The sequence below is a fragment of the Pteropus vampyrus genome, unplaced genomic scaffold, assembly GCF_000151845.1.
Source record: "Pteropus vampyrus isolate Shadow unplaced genomic scaffold, Pvam_2.0 Scaffold385, whole genome shotgun sequence".
In the NCBI taxonomy this organism is placed as follows: domain Eukaryota; kingdom Metazoa; phylum Chordata; class Mammalia; order Chiroptera; family Pteropodidae; genus Pteropus; species Pteropus vampyrus.
The window spans coordinates 406,287-419,994 of record NW_011889166.1 but is presented as its reverse complement, the minus strand read 5'-3'; the positions used below and the strand labels follow the sequence as shown (position 1 = coordinate 419,994).

The following is a 13,708-nucleotide window of genomic DNA, read 5'->3' as shown; positions in this document are numbered from 1 at the left end:
GCTTGCGGACAAGTCTCGCAGCGCCAGTGGGGCGTTCTGTGTGCGGTGCCGATGAAATGCGCTCAGTCTGCGGCGTAAACAGCCCTGCGGAGTCGGTCTGCCAGGCTGCGCATTTCACCTCGCTCCCTGCTGCCAGGGTCGCGGGTGGCCACAAACCCACGGCAGCGTCGCCTCTCCAAGAACCGCGGGGGATGCGGCGAAGCCTGATTGTGACTCTGGTGTGCTTTCTCTTTGTCCACTAGGCTCCACGAGGAAATCATCGACTTTTACAACTTCATGTCCCCTTGTCCTGAAGAAGCGGCCATGAGGAGAGAGGTGGTGGGACGGATCGAGACTGTGGTCAAGGACCTCTGGCCCGCGGCCGATGTGGGTATTGTTTTTATCCCGTGTGGCGTGCGAGTAGACATGAGCACCCAAGGCTGTAAGGGTCGGTCAGGTGTGGCCCTGGGCCAGCAGCAGCCATCGCCTGCCAGCGTGTTCAAAACGCACCGGGAGGCAGGGCGAGTGTCACACGCGCCCCGCAGGTGGGCCTGGCTGCTCTGCCCGGGGACGTGTCTGGAATGCACGATGATTTCGATGATTTCGCTTGTTTTAAATTCATCTCGAGGCTAGATGTTTCACCCCTGCCCCCACCGCTCCTCGTAGCAGAAGTTCATTTCCGTGAAACTCGAAAGTGTTTCCTCATTCGGCACTTCACAGGATCCGCTGAGCTGAGGCCATGGGCACTTCCAGTGCTTGGCACAGGCCGCACTGGACCTGTCCTTTGGTCACGGAATGACAGCCGGCCACAGGCTTCTGTCCTAATCAGTCTGCCTTCCCTGCCAGTGGCCGATGACTGTGACGGTGACCCAGTGACGGCGTTGGGCTGGGCTGCTGACGGGCATGTGTGCGCTCAGTGGGCCAGGCAGCAGCCTGATTGCCCTCTTTGAAAGTGACGTATGACGTCTCTGGCTTTAAGCCGTAGTGTTCTGGAACAGTGCCCCAGCTCTGCCCCTTAGCTGTGAGGCTGAAGGTTTTGTTGGGGAGTCTGAATCAGGCTTTGAAAAGTCCTTGGATTTCAGCAGGTGTGGGCAAGGCCAGTAATTGTTTCATCTCTTAATGCTGAGTTTAAATTTCTTTTGGGGACAAGTTTTTTATATATAAATTATTTTTTATCTTTTAATTACAATTGACTTACAATATTACATCAGTTTCTTGTGTACAGCGTAGATATTTATGTAACTTACGAAGTGATCCCCCTGATAAATCTGGTTCCCACCTGGCAGCACACGTAGTTAGTAACAATATTATTGACTATTCGCTGTGCTGTACGTTACATCCCCGTGACTGTTTTTATAACTGGCCATTCGTATTTCCTCATTTGGGGGTCGGTATTTAACTTACAGATTAAGAAAATTTTGTTGAATTGTTTTTTGGTGCCGCTCCCGCCGTGTGCGGGGCAGTTTTAATTTTACCCGGAGTAGGCGCGAGGCCTTTCAGTGAGAAGGTCGGGGGACGACGGCTTGAGTTGTCATCTGTTCTAAGACAGTCGTTCGTTCTTTCAGGTGCAGATATTTGGCAGCTTTAGTACTGGTCTCTATCTTCCCACTAGGTGAGTGCTGGGGGTTAGTGTTTATGGTTGTAGAGGGGAGGGCCGGGCAATGCGTGCGTATCTATATTAAGGGCTAAAAGTTGGTTCCTTGCGTTCAAGTCTAAGGCTAGAAGTACGAGCTAAAGGGAGAGACTCTGGATCACGGAGGGGAAATTGGAGGAAATAAAATTTAATTTACTGTGGTGGTAATTGATCGCTTGGTATTTTCCCTCTCGCACTTGGTTTGATGGATTACAGAAATGCTGGACTCTAGAAACAGGTGAGAGAGAGGACCGGGGAAGAACATGCAGTGGAAATCGTCCTAATATTTTTGGATATGGTTTCAAAATTTCCATCTTACGTTTCAGTGAAGATTCAAGCAAAATTCTAATTAAACATTACCTTCTTAGGATTTTTATTTTATAGAAAAATGTCAAACAAGTTTGCATTCTCCAGTGTTTCCTCAACAAAGACTCTTAATATCCAAATCAATTTTACGTGTGTTGTTTCATTAAAAGTTTATTTTCTCTTAACGCGCTGTTAGCATTTGGTCACTAACGAGGCTGTAATCTCAGGATTTGGAGCGGGCAGGGCCGTGGGGAATAGAACAGGTTCGAGGTGTTGGGGAGTCCTGGGTCAGCAAGGGAGTCCTGACCCAGTGTAGGCAGCACAGAAGCGAGGACCCGGAAACCCCAGGGGCCAGGCCCATTCACTTCGGTCCCTAATTGCCGAGGGAGGCCGGGAGGCTCTTCAGCCCTTCTGCTTCCCATCCTCGTGTCGCAGACACTTCGCGAGCTGCGTTTTCTCTCCCCGGGAGGGCTGGGCTTCACGGGGTGTGTCTGGCCCCTGCAGGAGGGCCAGGCGTGGGCGCTGGGGCACCGGTCCAGCGCACAGGCCTGCATGACCGCATAGTGAGGCGAGCAGTGGTTCACAGTCACTTTTCTCTTGTCCAGTGACATCGACTTAGTGGTCTTTGGAAAATGGGAGCGGCCTCCTCTCCAGCTGCTGGAGCAGGCCCTGCGGAAGCACAACGTGGCCGAGCCGGGCTCCATCAAAGTCCTGGACAAAGCTACCGTAAGTGCGTGTCCCACGCCTGCAGGCCGGCCCGCTGCCCCGGGCTGCGCCGAGGCTGTTTGTACCTGGTGCTACGTTTCTGAGGCTTCTCCGCTTCTGGCATCAGTGCGCTTCCGAGCTCTTGTTTTAGGTAGGATTACCAGCCGAGGGCATGTGTACTGACAGAACTCCAAGTTCTGTGGGCATCCAGCGGTTCTCCGCCCCGGAGTACAGGACTGTGACTGCATGTGTTAGGGTGTGTAAAGAAGGTTGTCAGTGTCGGAAATGACACACTCAGGGGCTGCCCTTTCTGGAGCATGTAACCGAATGATTATAGCACGGGAAAAGGTTGCCATTCGCCAAGTTATACTTCAGAAAGAACTCACCTGTCCTTTCGTTGTCAAAAACTAGACACTTGGGAGAAATTTCTTATCTCGGGGAGGAGTCGGAAGCTGGGACTGATTTGAAGCACACTTGTCACGGTTTCTGCAAGTCCAGTGTTAGAAGCAGCGCAGGACCTGTAAGTTACGTGCCTGTTGCTTGATAGTTGCTCGCTTACCTGTCATGCGGGCTGACGTTCTTTGACGGCGTTTCAGCCTGTGGAAAGCTGTACGAAATCCTTTCCGTTTGAGGAAGATGGGGGCTTGCCCTCGCTCGTGCGCTGGCACCGTTCGCTTACCCGCGCTCTGGCGCCACGTACTAGTTTGGCCGCCTTTTAAACCACTTCCAGGCCTCGTCTCCCCGCTCCCAGCCTCTCTCGTTAGCAGATGCCGTTATCGTCCACATTTCACAGGTGAGGAAGCTGAGGCCCAGGGAGGTTAGGTGACAAGCCCGGGTGGCTCAGCAGCTACGCCTTTTCCTCTGCTGCCTCAGCAAGGGCCGCTCTCGCGTGGTGCTCTTGGCAGTTGGCCGCAGGACAGCGTTTTAGATCAGGTTGTGCGCTGAGAAGCCTGTCCCTGTACTGACTTCTAGACGTTTTAAACCCTAATTAGACTCTGGTCGTTTTGGTGAAGGGAACATTCTTTTTATTTTAGAGGCTGAAGTAAAAAAAAAGAAAAAACATTGCCTTTCCTTACGGAAGAACATAATTTTTGGAGGGCGGAGGCGATCTCAATGGTTGCTTGGCAGCTTTTATGAGACCAGTTTTGAGTTCTTTTGATGATAGTTTTTGCCAATAAGAATATTTCCAAAATAGCCTTTTATTCCATTTTAGAGAAAAAAATTTGTTCGTTTGTCTTAAAGAATAAAAACCCTAAGTAGAATTGTTTGGAGTAACAACGTCGATACAAGATATGGTTTTAGAAGTGACTTTGAAGCTACTTTGACTGTTTTCAGAGGTTCTAGCACACAGATTTGGGGACCGGGAGTCCTCTCCATCGCCAGGCTCCGGTGGACGGGGACACAGCGGCTCTCCTCGCTGGGCCGGCGGCGGGCATGCCTCCCGAGTGTGGGCCTTCCGCCCCTCTTTCTCCTCCCTCAGGCACCCTTTCCCCTTAACCCCCACCCCCTGGCAGAAGCAGATGGTGGCCGTGACTGGTGCTCTGTCACTGGTGAGGTGCTGAGTCCGGCCGGCAGGGCTGGGTAGAGGTGTGCGGGGCTGGGCTGGGGAGCCGTCTTGGGTTCTTGAGACTCATGAAGTTAACGCTGGCAAAGTTCCTTGTCTTCTCATCCTTAAAATCTTGGGCTCATGATCTCTGAGCCCCTTTTGTGAATAATTTTTAAAAACTTCTCTGTACGACTTGGGAAATATTTTGATGCCTGACTGTGGAGAATGTTGTATACTGTAGCATAATTGTTCAAATTATATCTTTGCAGGTACCAATAATAAAACTCACAGACCAGGAGACTGAAGTTAAAGTTGACATCAGCTTCAACATGGAGACTGGTGTCCGGGCAGCGGAGTTCATCAAGAATTATATGAAGGTGCTGCCACCAGCAAGTTAGCACAGTGAAAATGAGGGCCTCGTGCTGGGTATCTCTGCTCTCAGAAGTGTTAAAACCTTTGAACGATTGTCTTTAATAATAGAGACTGCAGAGTTAGATTACTAGCCCTACAGTTTTATTTCTAGAGGTGCTTTGAAATGACATAGCTGTTTTTCACATTCGCTCTCCTTGGCTGAGCATTTCATAAAGTGGAGCGTTATTTCCGAGAGCTTCGTCGAATGCTCTTTCTAGTTAGTGTGAAATGACCGTCCGTGCCGCGCCCCGCGCCCGGCTGGCGAGTGAGCCCAGGGGCCCGCCGGACGGTGCTCACGTCCCGGTGAGCCTCAGATGTACTGCCTGGCTCGCACGCCCAGGGCTGGCGGAGAGGCTTGTCTATTGAGTGGGCCGATTTTGGACTCTGACCAGGTTCCCGGGCCAGTTCTGCAGATGGCCTTTCCCTCCTGTCACAGTGGAAGTGGCGGACCCCCGGGCCGAGGGCCACTCCCTCCTTCCAGTTCCCTTTCCTCTGCATCACGTCTTGTCGAAAGGTTCACTTCTCCCCCAGCAGACATGAAAACGACAGAGGTGTCTGCTGTCCCCCACCCCTTCTGGCCTCTGCACGTCCTTGTCACCTTCCCCCGGAAGACTGTGTACTCATCCTGCACTGGTTCCCCTGCCTCATGACGCACCCCCCCCCCAACCCCCGCTGCCTCTGCGTGTTGGCGGCTCCTGCCTTGTCCCTGGGACCTTGCCAGCCCACTGCCGCACCCCGCTCCGCCCTGCGCCTGGCGTGCAGCCGGCCACGGGAAGCATTTGAAGAAACACTCATTCACCCCCAGCTCCTCTGTCCTAGGCGCAGGGTTCCCCCCGTCACCCTGCTCAGTGCAAGCCGGGGAGGGTCTCCCCTGCAGGTCTTAAGGAGCCCCTCCCATAATTCATTCCCAGGCCCCTGCAGATTGAGGGCAATGGGCCTAGAGCCTTCTGAGGGGCAGGCGGGTGGAGGAAGCGTCCCTCCTGCCGTGTGAAATGTGCCATGTGACAAGCCTTCAGAGGTATACGAACTAACCCTTACGAATTTCTCTCTTGGAATCCACAGAAGTATTCATTGCTGCCTTACCTGATTTTAGTGTTGAAACAGTTCCTCCTGCAGAGGGACCTGAACGAAGTTTTTACCGGTGGAATCAGCTCGTACAGCCTCATTTTAATGGCCATCAGCTTTCTGCAGGTGAGTGCTTTCCCTCGAGGTGCACACACTCAGGGTCCTGCTCGCCATTCCGGCCGGTGGCTTCGTGGGTTCAAGCAGTCCCTGCTCTGCCTTCCCTTCGCTGTTCTGGTTTAGTAGAGATTGACTTCTCATTTTCATAATAAAACCCTATTTCGATTAATACTTCTTTTCTGTTCCTTCATGGCTCATTTCGTAGCTGGTATAACTCCAACGAGGGAGGGCTTACCTGGTTCTGTCAGTGAGGTTTGTTGTTCTAAACTCAAGGAAGAAACACCTTTACGTTTAGAAAGCCTTCATACCTTGATAGAAAGTTAGTTTTTTTGGTGCTCAACTGTGATTACCGAAAAATCTGTCTCAAAAAGTTTGGTACCATATATAGTAAAAAATATTGAAAAGAACCTTTTCAGATTGACAAAATTTTAGTATTTTGTCCTGAATTATACATTGCCTTTACTTTGCTGAGTACCATGGAAAAAGTGTCAGTAGGAAACCTAACTGGTCAACGCTGTGATGTTCTGATAAAACTTTACTCACACTTTTTAAACACATAAAATAGTTTCTAAGTCAGCCGTCCTCAACCCTTCTGGCACCAGGGCCCGGTGCTCCTGTGAGAATCTAATGCCTGAGGATCTGAGGCAGAGCTGAGGCGGCGATGCTGGCGCTGGGGAGCGGCTGCACATATCGATGAAGCTTCATTCGCTTGTCATCTGCTCACCTTCTGCCATGCAGCCCAGTTCCTAACAGACCAGGGACGGGTATGGTCAGCTGGGCCGGGGTTTAGGGACCCCTGCTCTAAGTTAACTGAAACATTATCTCATTTATATTTCCTTAAACAATTCTGTCTCTACAAAATCTTGCTTGTATAATTTAGCTACACAATACTTCCTCTGTGCTTATTATTAATCTTTTATTTGAGCTGGTGATTAGTGGGAGTTTTATGTCCAGCATTTGGCCCTTTTCTCCTTATCGTGAATGCTGCCGGTAGTACAGCTGGTGGTTACAGTGCATTTAATCGTTGTGACTTCTTGGCCATCTCTGCAGAGGGGATCTAAGAACGGCGAGATGTAGCTCCACGCCTCTTCTCGGTTTTAATCCCAGTGTGCCTTCCTCTCTCGTCTCCGTGACGCTGTCCTCGGAGCCACGCGTCCTCTTGTTGGAACGTGATTTTTAACCACCTCTCAGCGAACTTCCTTGCGTGTCCCTGATTTGAGCTGTCTCAGTAGCCTGTGGCAGTGAGGACCCCTTACTCTCACCGCCCTGGGCTCAGTGCCGCCCGCTCACTTACCCCCGGGCTCCTCGCAGGGCTCTTGTGACCCCACTGAAGGCTTCGCCCAGTGTGGGTGGGGCGGCCTTGTCACCTCCACATCCCTGAGTGCCTCGCCCCTCTCGCCTCAGAGCTGTGATTATGTAGCTGAGTTCATTCGTGGCTAATTGGGGCAGGAAGGCCCAGCCTCGTCTTGGGAGCTCCCAGGCGTGTGAGTTTGTCTAGAAGGCAAGGAGGAAGGGAGGGAGCGAGGGCGGGCAAGCGAGAATGCTGTGCTGGTGCTCCGCGCTGTCCGGTGGACCTGTGCGGCGGGCAGTGTCCTGTTCTGTCCGCCCAGCCAGGTAGCCGTGGGGTACAGGTGCCCCATGAGTGCCTGCAGCGTGGCCAGCAAGACTGACACATGGAACTTTTAACAAGTTTGTCTTTACTTAAATATAAAGAGCCGACAGGCAGCTGCAGTCTGTGTTGCTCAGGTCTGTGCGTCTGTGAAATCAGCTCCTCGGAGGGTGTCAGTAGACAGCGACTTAGGCTCAGAGGAAGCCCTTTACCTGCTCAACAAAGTCGTGGTTCTGAACCGAGGCTGACACTAATCTGTAGGACAAGCAGGGTGTAAGTAGGCTGTGAACGTTATGCAGTGATACCGATTATCTCTACACAGTTAAAATCCTTTCACATTTTGGTTTTCTGATACTCTTCAATCTAATGCTGCCCCCTATTGGCTGTATTTTGGAATAATGGAATTAAGATTGGAATCTGTGAAATTACATCCACCATCTAGATGACACCAAATTGGGCAGAGTGTGGCCCACGTATTTATCATTACTGGGGGACTTGTGGTTGGCCAGCTGTCTGTGTAGGCAGTTGCTGTGTGGAATTACCAGTTTCAAAGTTCAGATGACGTTTCGTTGGTATTTGACCAGTCTTGGTTGAGCAGGGCTCTCTGGGACCCGTCTGTGGGTGCCTCCCCGCCGCTGCTCCGCGTGTCTGACGCCGGAGGGTGGGCGAGCACCACCGCGGGCGGGTGCTTCCCTCCGGAGGCTCTAGACGGCGGCCTTCTCAGAAATGGCTCGAGTTCACGCGGACTGCGGGTGTGTTGCTTTTGCAGTTGCATCCGAGAATCGATGCCCGGAGAGCTGATGAAAACCTTGGAATGCTTCTCGTAGAATTTTTTGAACTCTATGGAAGAAATTTTAATTACTTGAAAACTGGTATTAGAATTAAAGAAGGAGGTGCCTATATTGCCAAAGAAGAGATCATGAAAGCCATGACCAGCGGGTACAGACCGTCGATGCTGTGCATTGAGGACCCCCTGCTGCCTGGTAAGGGTGATGCGGCCATCCCTGGAGGGCCCGGGTGCGGGGACTGTCCTCGGGCCCTGTAGGCCAAGGGCATTCGGTTCATGGGATAGGATGCTGATCCCCACTGTCCTAATGGAGTTAATAGTGACATTTTAAAACTCCGTGTTTACCGCTTCTAATTACTTCTCGTGAAGTCACAATTTTGTTTTACATTCTGTAATCGGAAACATGTAGAAGGTGAGAATTAAAAAAAATTTTTTTTTTCTGATTACAAAAGTGTTAATATTCATCATAAAGCGTTTAATTCCCAGAAGCATGTAACGTAGCAGAGCTGAGTATGCCATCGTCTCTCTCTCTCTCTTTGGTGTGTATATTTCTCCCATACTTTTTCATACGGATGTTAGCATTTATTACTGTTGCCTTATTCATCTGCTAAATCAGATAATGCAGATTTGCAGCTTGTTTCTTTTATTTAACAATGTATCCAAGGCCCCTTATCCGAGACCCCTTTCCTGTGCGTTGCGTTACAAGGATCGCCACCTTGAAGAGCCCAGGGCCGGTGTCCGCTTATCCAGTTTCATTCCTTTTTGCGTGTTTAAGGGTGCGCCTGTCCCCAGTCTGTTAAATCTTTGTCAATCTGATAAAACCGTGCAATGTAAATTTTTATTTAACTTACATTTCTTTCACAGTAGTGAGGTTAAACACCTTATTATTTATCAATTCCACAATCGTTTATTGAGCATGTATTGGGTGAGATACTGTTCTTGGTGATAAAGTCAGTGACGGACAGGTGACAGAAAGTGGTGGTGATGTCAGCTCCAGGTACACTGCCCCTTTGTATTCCTCTCTGGGTGAGTTTATGTGCCTTGTCCACGAGTCTGCGGACGGTCCCCGACGTACCCCGTACCCTGTCAGACCCCGGTCACGTTAGGGAGGCTGACTTCGTCGTACGTATTGTCGTTTGCATTCGGGTTTGGTATTTTTTTTTGTTCAGCTCCTATATATATATATATATATATCTTAATATCTTCAAATTTAGTGATTTTTGTTTTGTTCTGTGGCCCCTGGGGTGTGAAATTTACTTCTTGAAGATCTCCGGAGAGCACCTTCTTCGCGGCTGTTGGCGCATGCCGTGGTTTGCGCCACGCCCTTTCAGCATGGTTCCCCGGCAGCTCGTGTGACAGGTTCTGGCACGTTTGTCTGTGCCGGTAAAGTACGTCGGAGACATCGCCACCATCTTCAGTGTTTGCTGAAACGTACTTGAAAAGCGAAACCTACACCGTCACTGGGTTATATTATTAAATCTGGAAAAGATAAAATTCCAACACTTAGAATACATCTCCTAAAAAAACCCTTACTTTCCTGAACTGTAAAGAACAAGTTTCATGGAACTTAAAATCCGAAATGGTTCTGTTCTTACAAAGTTAAGCTCCTTGACTGTGGCTCGTCGGGTGACTTCATGGCGGCTTCATTTGTTGCCTGTCCGGTTCTCAGCACCTGGAGTTCAGGCCTGGAACATTCTACCCTAGAGGATTCGCTCTGGGCAGGTTTCACTGGTGCTGACCGAACTGCGACGTGTTCGGGTTCGCTGCCCGCGGCAGGGAGCTCCGTCCCTGAGCCGGCAGTCTGATTCAGGTTGCCGCTTTGTGCTTTTTGCCACCTGGGGAATTACGCGACTCTTTCATGAACTGTCACTCCGTCTGTGAGTGGCATCTCTTTCTGGAGGTAGACCTGACCTTACGGTACGGGTTGGCCCCTCGGCCTGTGAAAGCCGTGGTACGAGCAGGCGGCTAGCTGCGGCGTGTTTCCAGGGGCCTGATTCGGCTTTGCTGGTGGGCTGTGGGCGTGTTTGGCGAGGGCCTGCTTCGGAGCAACTTGCAGGAGAAGATCAAACGTCCGGATAACGGCTCAGGTGTTTGGCGGAGTTTTACAGCTGCCTTTCTGTTTTAGGGAATGACGTCGGCCGAAGCTCCTATGGGGCCATGCAGGTGAAGCAGGTGTTTGACTACGCCTACATCGTGCTCAGTCACGCTGTGTCGCCACTTGCGAGATCCTATCCAAACAGAGACTCTGAAAGGTAACAAGTCGGGCGTTGCCCTTGCTGGGCCCACAGCTCCACGGGCATGGCCTTGCACCTCCCTGGCCTCTGCAGAGCTGGCACGCGTGCCTCGCGTTTGCTTCCCTGGCGTTCACTAACAGATTCAGTAGAACGTGAAACTGGGCGTAAAGGAAGGCCTCTCGGGAACTCGGGATGGCCGCGTCTCGTTCATCCAGGGTTGCGAGTTGAAAACTTCTTACTTGAGGAGTTGACTTTTTTCCCAGAGTGTTTTGGGGAGGTGACTTCTGCCTTTTAAAGCTCGGAGCGTGCCTTGTCTGCTTTAGGCGGCCCTCCCGGTGCACGGGCAGCGTCTGAGCCCGCAGGTCCCGCCCCTCCTCTCGGGCAGCAGCGTCCCTCATTCTCACACACGTGTGCAGGGTACACGTTGCTGGCAGGAGAACGATTCCTGACCCCGGGTGATGCTGCGTGATGGAGGGTGGGATTCGGGGGCGGAGGGAGGGAGACGAGAAGGGGCAGCGGGAGGGAGAATAGCATCGTTGTCACAGATGGTGGCTGAGACGGTGCTGGCGGCTCTGCTCCTCGGGCAGGTTCTGGAATAAGCAGACCTGTGGCCAGCTCCGGTGGTGCAGAGCCCTCTGTGGGTGCGGGGCCGTGTCTCCGGGCCCCGTGGTGGGTGTCGCGTGAGTCTCCTTGCTCGCCCCGCAGTGGGAAGTGGGAGTCGCACCCTCCTGATCGTGGGGGTGGGGGGTTGCCGCGCCTCCCTGTTTCAGTGCTGGATTTAAATGGTCTCTTGTAGATTGATGTAGGTTAAGGGACGCCTGCATAAGTGAACCCGCTTTTCTGTGCTGTGATTGCAGTGCGTTTGGGCTCAAACATCACAAATTGCACGTACTTCATATAGTTGTTCTAGCTTGCCCTTGGATTTCAGTCGGCAGAGCGTTCGGTCGTTAACTTCGTGAAGTAGCTGCTGGGAAGGGTTCCCGGGCGTCGCAGGCCTGTCGTGCGACCCTGACTTCCTGTGTCGCCCTCTTGTAGTACCTTGGGAAGAATCGTCAAGGTAACTCAGGAAGTGATCGACTACCGGAGGTGGATCAAGGAGAAATGGGGCGGCAAGGCCCACCCAGCGCCGGACCCGGGTGAGAGACGGATCCGGGCGGGTTGCCCTTCCGCTGCTGGCCGTGCGGGGGGACCCTCTTTGTCCCTTCATGGAAAATGGTTCAGACTACGAAAAATGCCTAGTTTTTCTACAGAAGCTTAATTTAAACCCATTAAGATTTAGGCCAGCACTGTCTAGTACAAATGTAACACGTGCCACACATGGAATTTTAAAGTTTCTAGTAAATGTGAAGAGAAACAGGTAACATTGATTTTAATAATATGATTTATTTAGTGTTCAAAACATTAATATTTGAAGATGTAATCAGTATAAAAATCATCGCGATGTTTTGCAGTCTTCTTTGGACTTTGAAATCCAGTGTGTATTTATACTTACAGCATATCACAATCAGGATGCTAAATTTTCACCAGAAATAATGATCTGTGTTTTGATTTCATAAAATGTATGGTTGAAAACTATTTACGTGCACAGATATTTGTTCCAGATATGCTTCGGTGTTTTCTAATAATGGAAACAAATATAATTTTAAAAGTAATTACAATGAAATAATATTAGACACCCAGTTTGTCAGTCTTAGCGACACTTTGGGGCTCAGTCACACCTGTGGCTGTCCCAGTGGTCCTCGCCCGTCTGCACTCCTAGGCGGTGACTAACGCAGGCTGCGTGTTCCTGTCCACAGACAACAGAGTTAAGATCAAAGAGCGAGTGAGCACGTGCGACGGGGAGCAGCCCCCGCGCCGAGACCCGGAGCCACCCTACAGCCAGCGCCTGCCCCTGTCCCTGCCCAGCCCCCAGCTCCTGTCCTCGGGCTCCTCCGCGTCTTCCGTGTCTTCGCTTTCCGGGAGTGACATCGTGAGTATGTGTGCCGGGCGGTCTGTGCGTGTGGACGTGTCTGGCAGGGTCGCAACGCCCTTCGTTTTCATCCCTCTCTGTACGTGTGTGCGAGAGGCCACCCCAGGTCTGCGCCAGGTGGCCCGCCCTCTGCCGGGCGTCTCGGGTGACGGTTACGGACCCCGGTGTCAGTGGCCCGTGGCCACTTAGCGCTAAGGCTACTGGCGCTGTGATCGCAGTGCCCTTCTCGAGTAGGTTCTTGAAAACGTCTGTGGTCAGAGAGAAACCTTCTGGTTCCCGTCTGCGTTTCCTTTAGATCCTCGTTCCGTGTTGAGACGGGGGGCGTGCGGGCCGGTGTGGGCCGCGCGGCGTTGGCGGTGGTTGGTGGCCTCGCAGCCCCGGACCGCGTGCACGTTGCAGACGTGCCTTTCGTGACTGGGGACGCCCCTCCCCGCTCTCTGCTCACAGGATTCCGACACGCCGCCCTGCACCGCGCCCGGCGTCTACCAGTTCAGTCTGCAGGCGCCCACGCCCCTGCTGGCCAGCCTGCCCGCCGCCTTGCCCCTGCCGGCCGGCAAACCGCAATCCACTGCTTCTAGAACGTTGGTCATGACGACGAACACTCAGGTACGTGGCCGTGGTGCCCGTCCTGTGGTGGGTCCCCTCGGGAGCCGCGCCTGAGCTGTGACTGTGCTATAGGAGTGGCCGACCCTTTTCACTTAGGAAAAGAGGTTTAAGAATCTTCAGAAAGTACATTTCTGTCCCGTAGGAAATTGCAGCTTGGATGACATTTAATTCCTTTCATTCTGCGGAAGACCGTGTCACCCAGGCCCACTAAGTACAGTGTTTGCAATGAGAAAGACTCCGGTCTTGAGCACTGAAGTGGCTTTTTCAACAAGGTCCAAATCGCCTGTTTTCCTGCAGGTCGCGTTGACACTCAGTGTGCGCAGAGTTCTGGAGTCGCGTGCGAGAGGGACTCAGGCTTGCCCTTGACGGGAACCGCCCTGGTCCCTCTCAGAATCTCAGTGTTTCGTTTTAATGTAAACTTTGCCTTTTTGCGTATTATTCATTAGGCAGTATTTATAGAGTTTTTTCTATTAGAATATGCTTTCTGTTTTTGTTTAAATTTAGACAAAATTAGAAGTCTAAAAGACAATTTCAGAAATAATTTGGTATTTTTACGTTAGTTGAATACGTGTATGTGTAAAACCCATCACATGTTAATTGACTTCAGAGCCAGTCTGTGCAGTGTGGTTATAATTTGAGCGTCAGGTGACGTAGATCATGCGGGGAGGGCCGCCGTCCTCTCCAGAGGTCTTCGGGGCCAGTGACTGCAGGATGTGAGCAGTGTGGTTCTCGACAGTCTAA

General features: G+C 51.6%; 1 protein-coding gene across 1 annotated transcript; it reads left to right on the top strand.

Annotated features, from left to right (window-relative positions):
* Nucleotides 1-242: 242 nt before the first annotated feature.
* On the top strand, nt 243-13,687 carry PAPD7 (poly(A) RNA polymerase D7, non-canonical). The gene is made up of 10 exons (XM_011380019.2): nt 243-366; nt 1,545-1,591; nt 2,524-2,644; nt 4,439-4,546; nt 5,643-5,771; nt 8,141-8,354; nt 10,284-10,410; nt 11,428-11,528; nt 12,189-12,361; nt 12,809-13,687. The coding sequence occupies exons 1-10, from the start codon at nt 277-279 to the stop codon at nt 13,019-13,021; spliced, it is 1,323 nt and encodes a 440-aa protein (XP_011378321.1). The 5' UTR covers nt 243-276; the 3' UTR covers nt 13,022-13,687.
* Nucleotides 13,688-13,708: the final 21 nt, after the last annotated feature.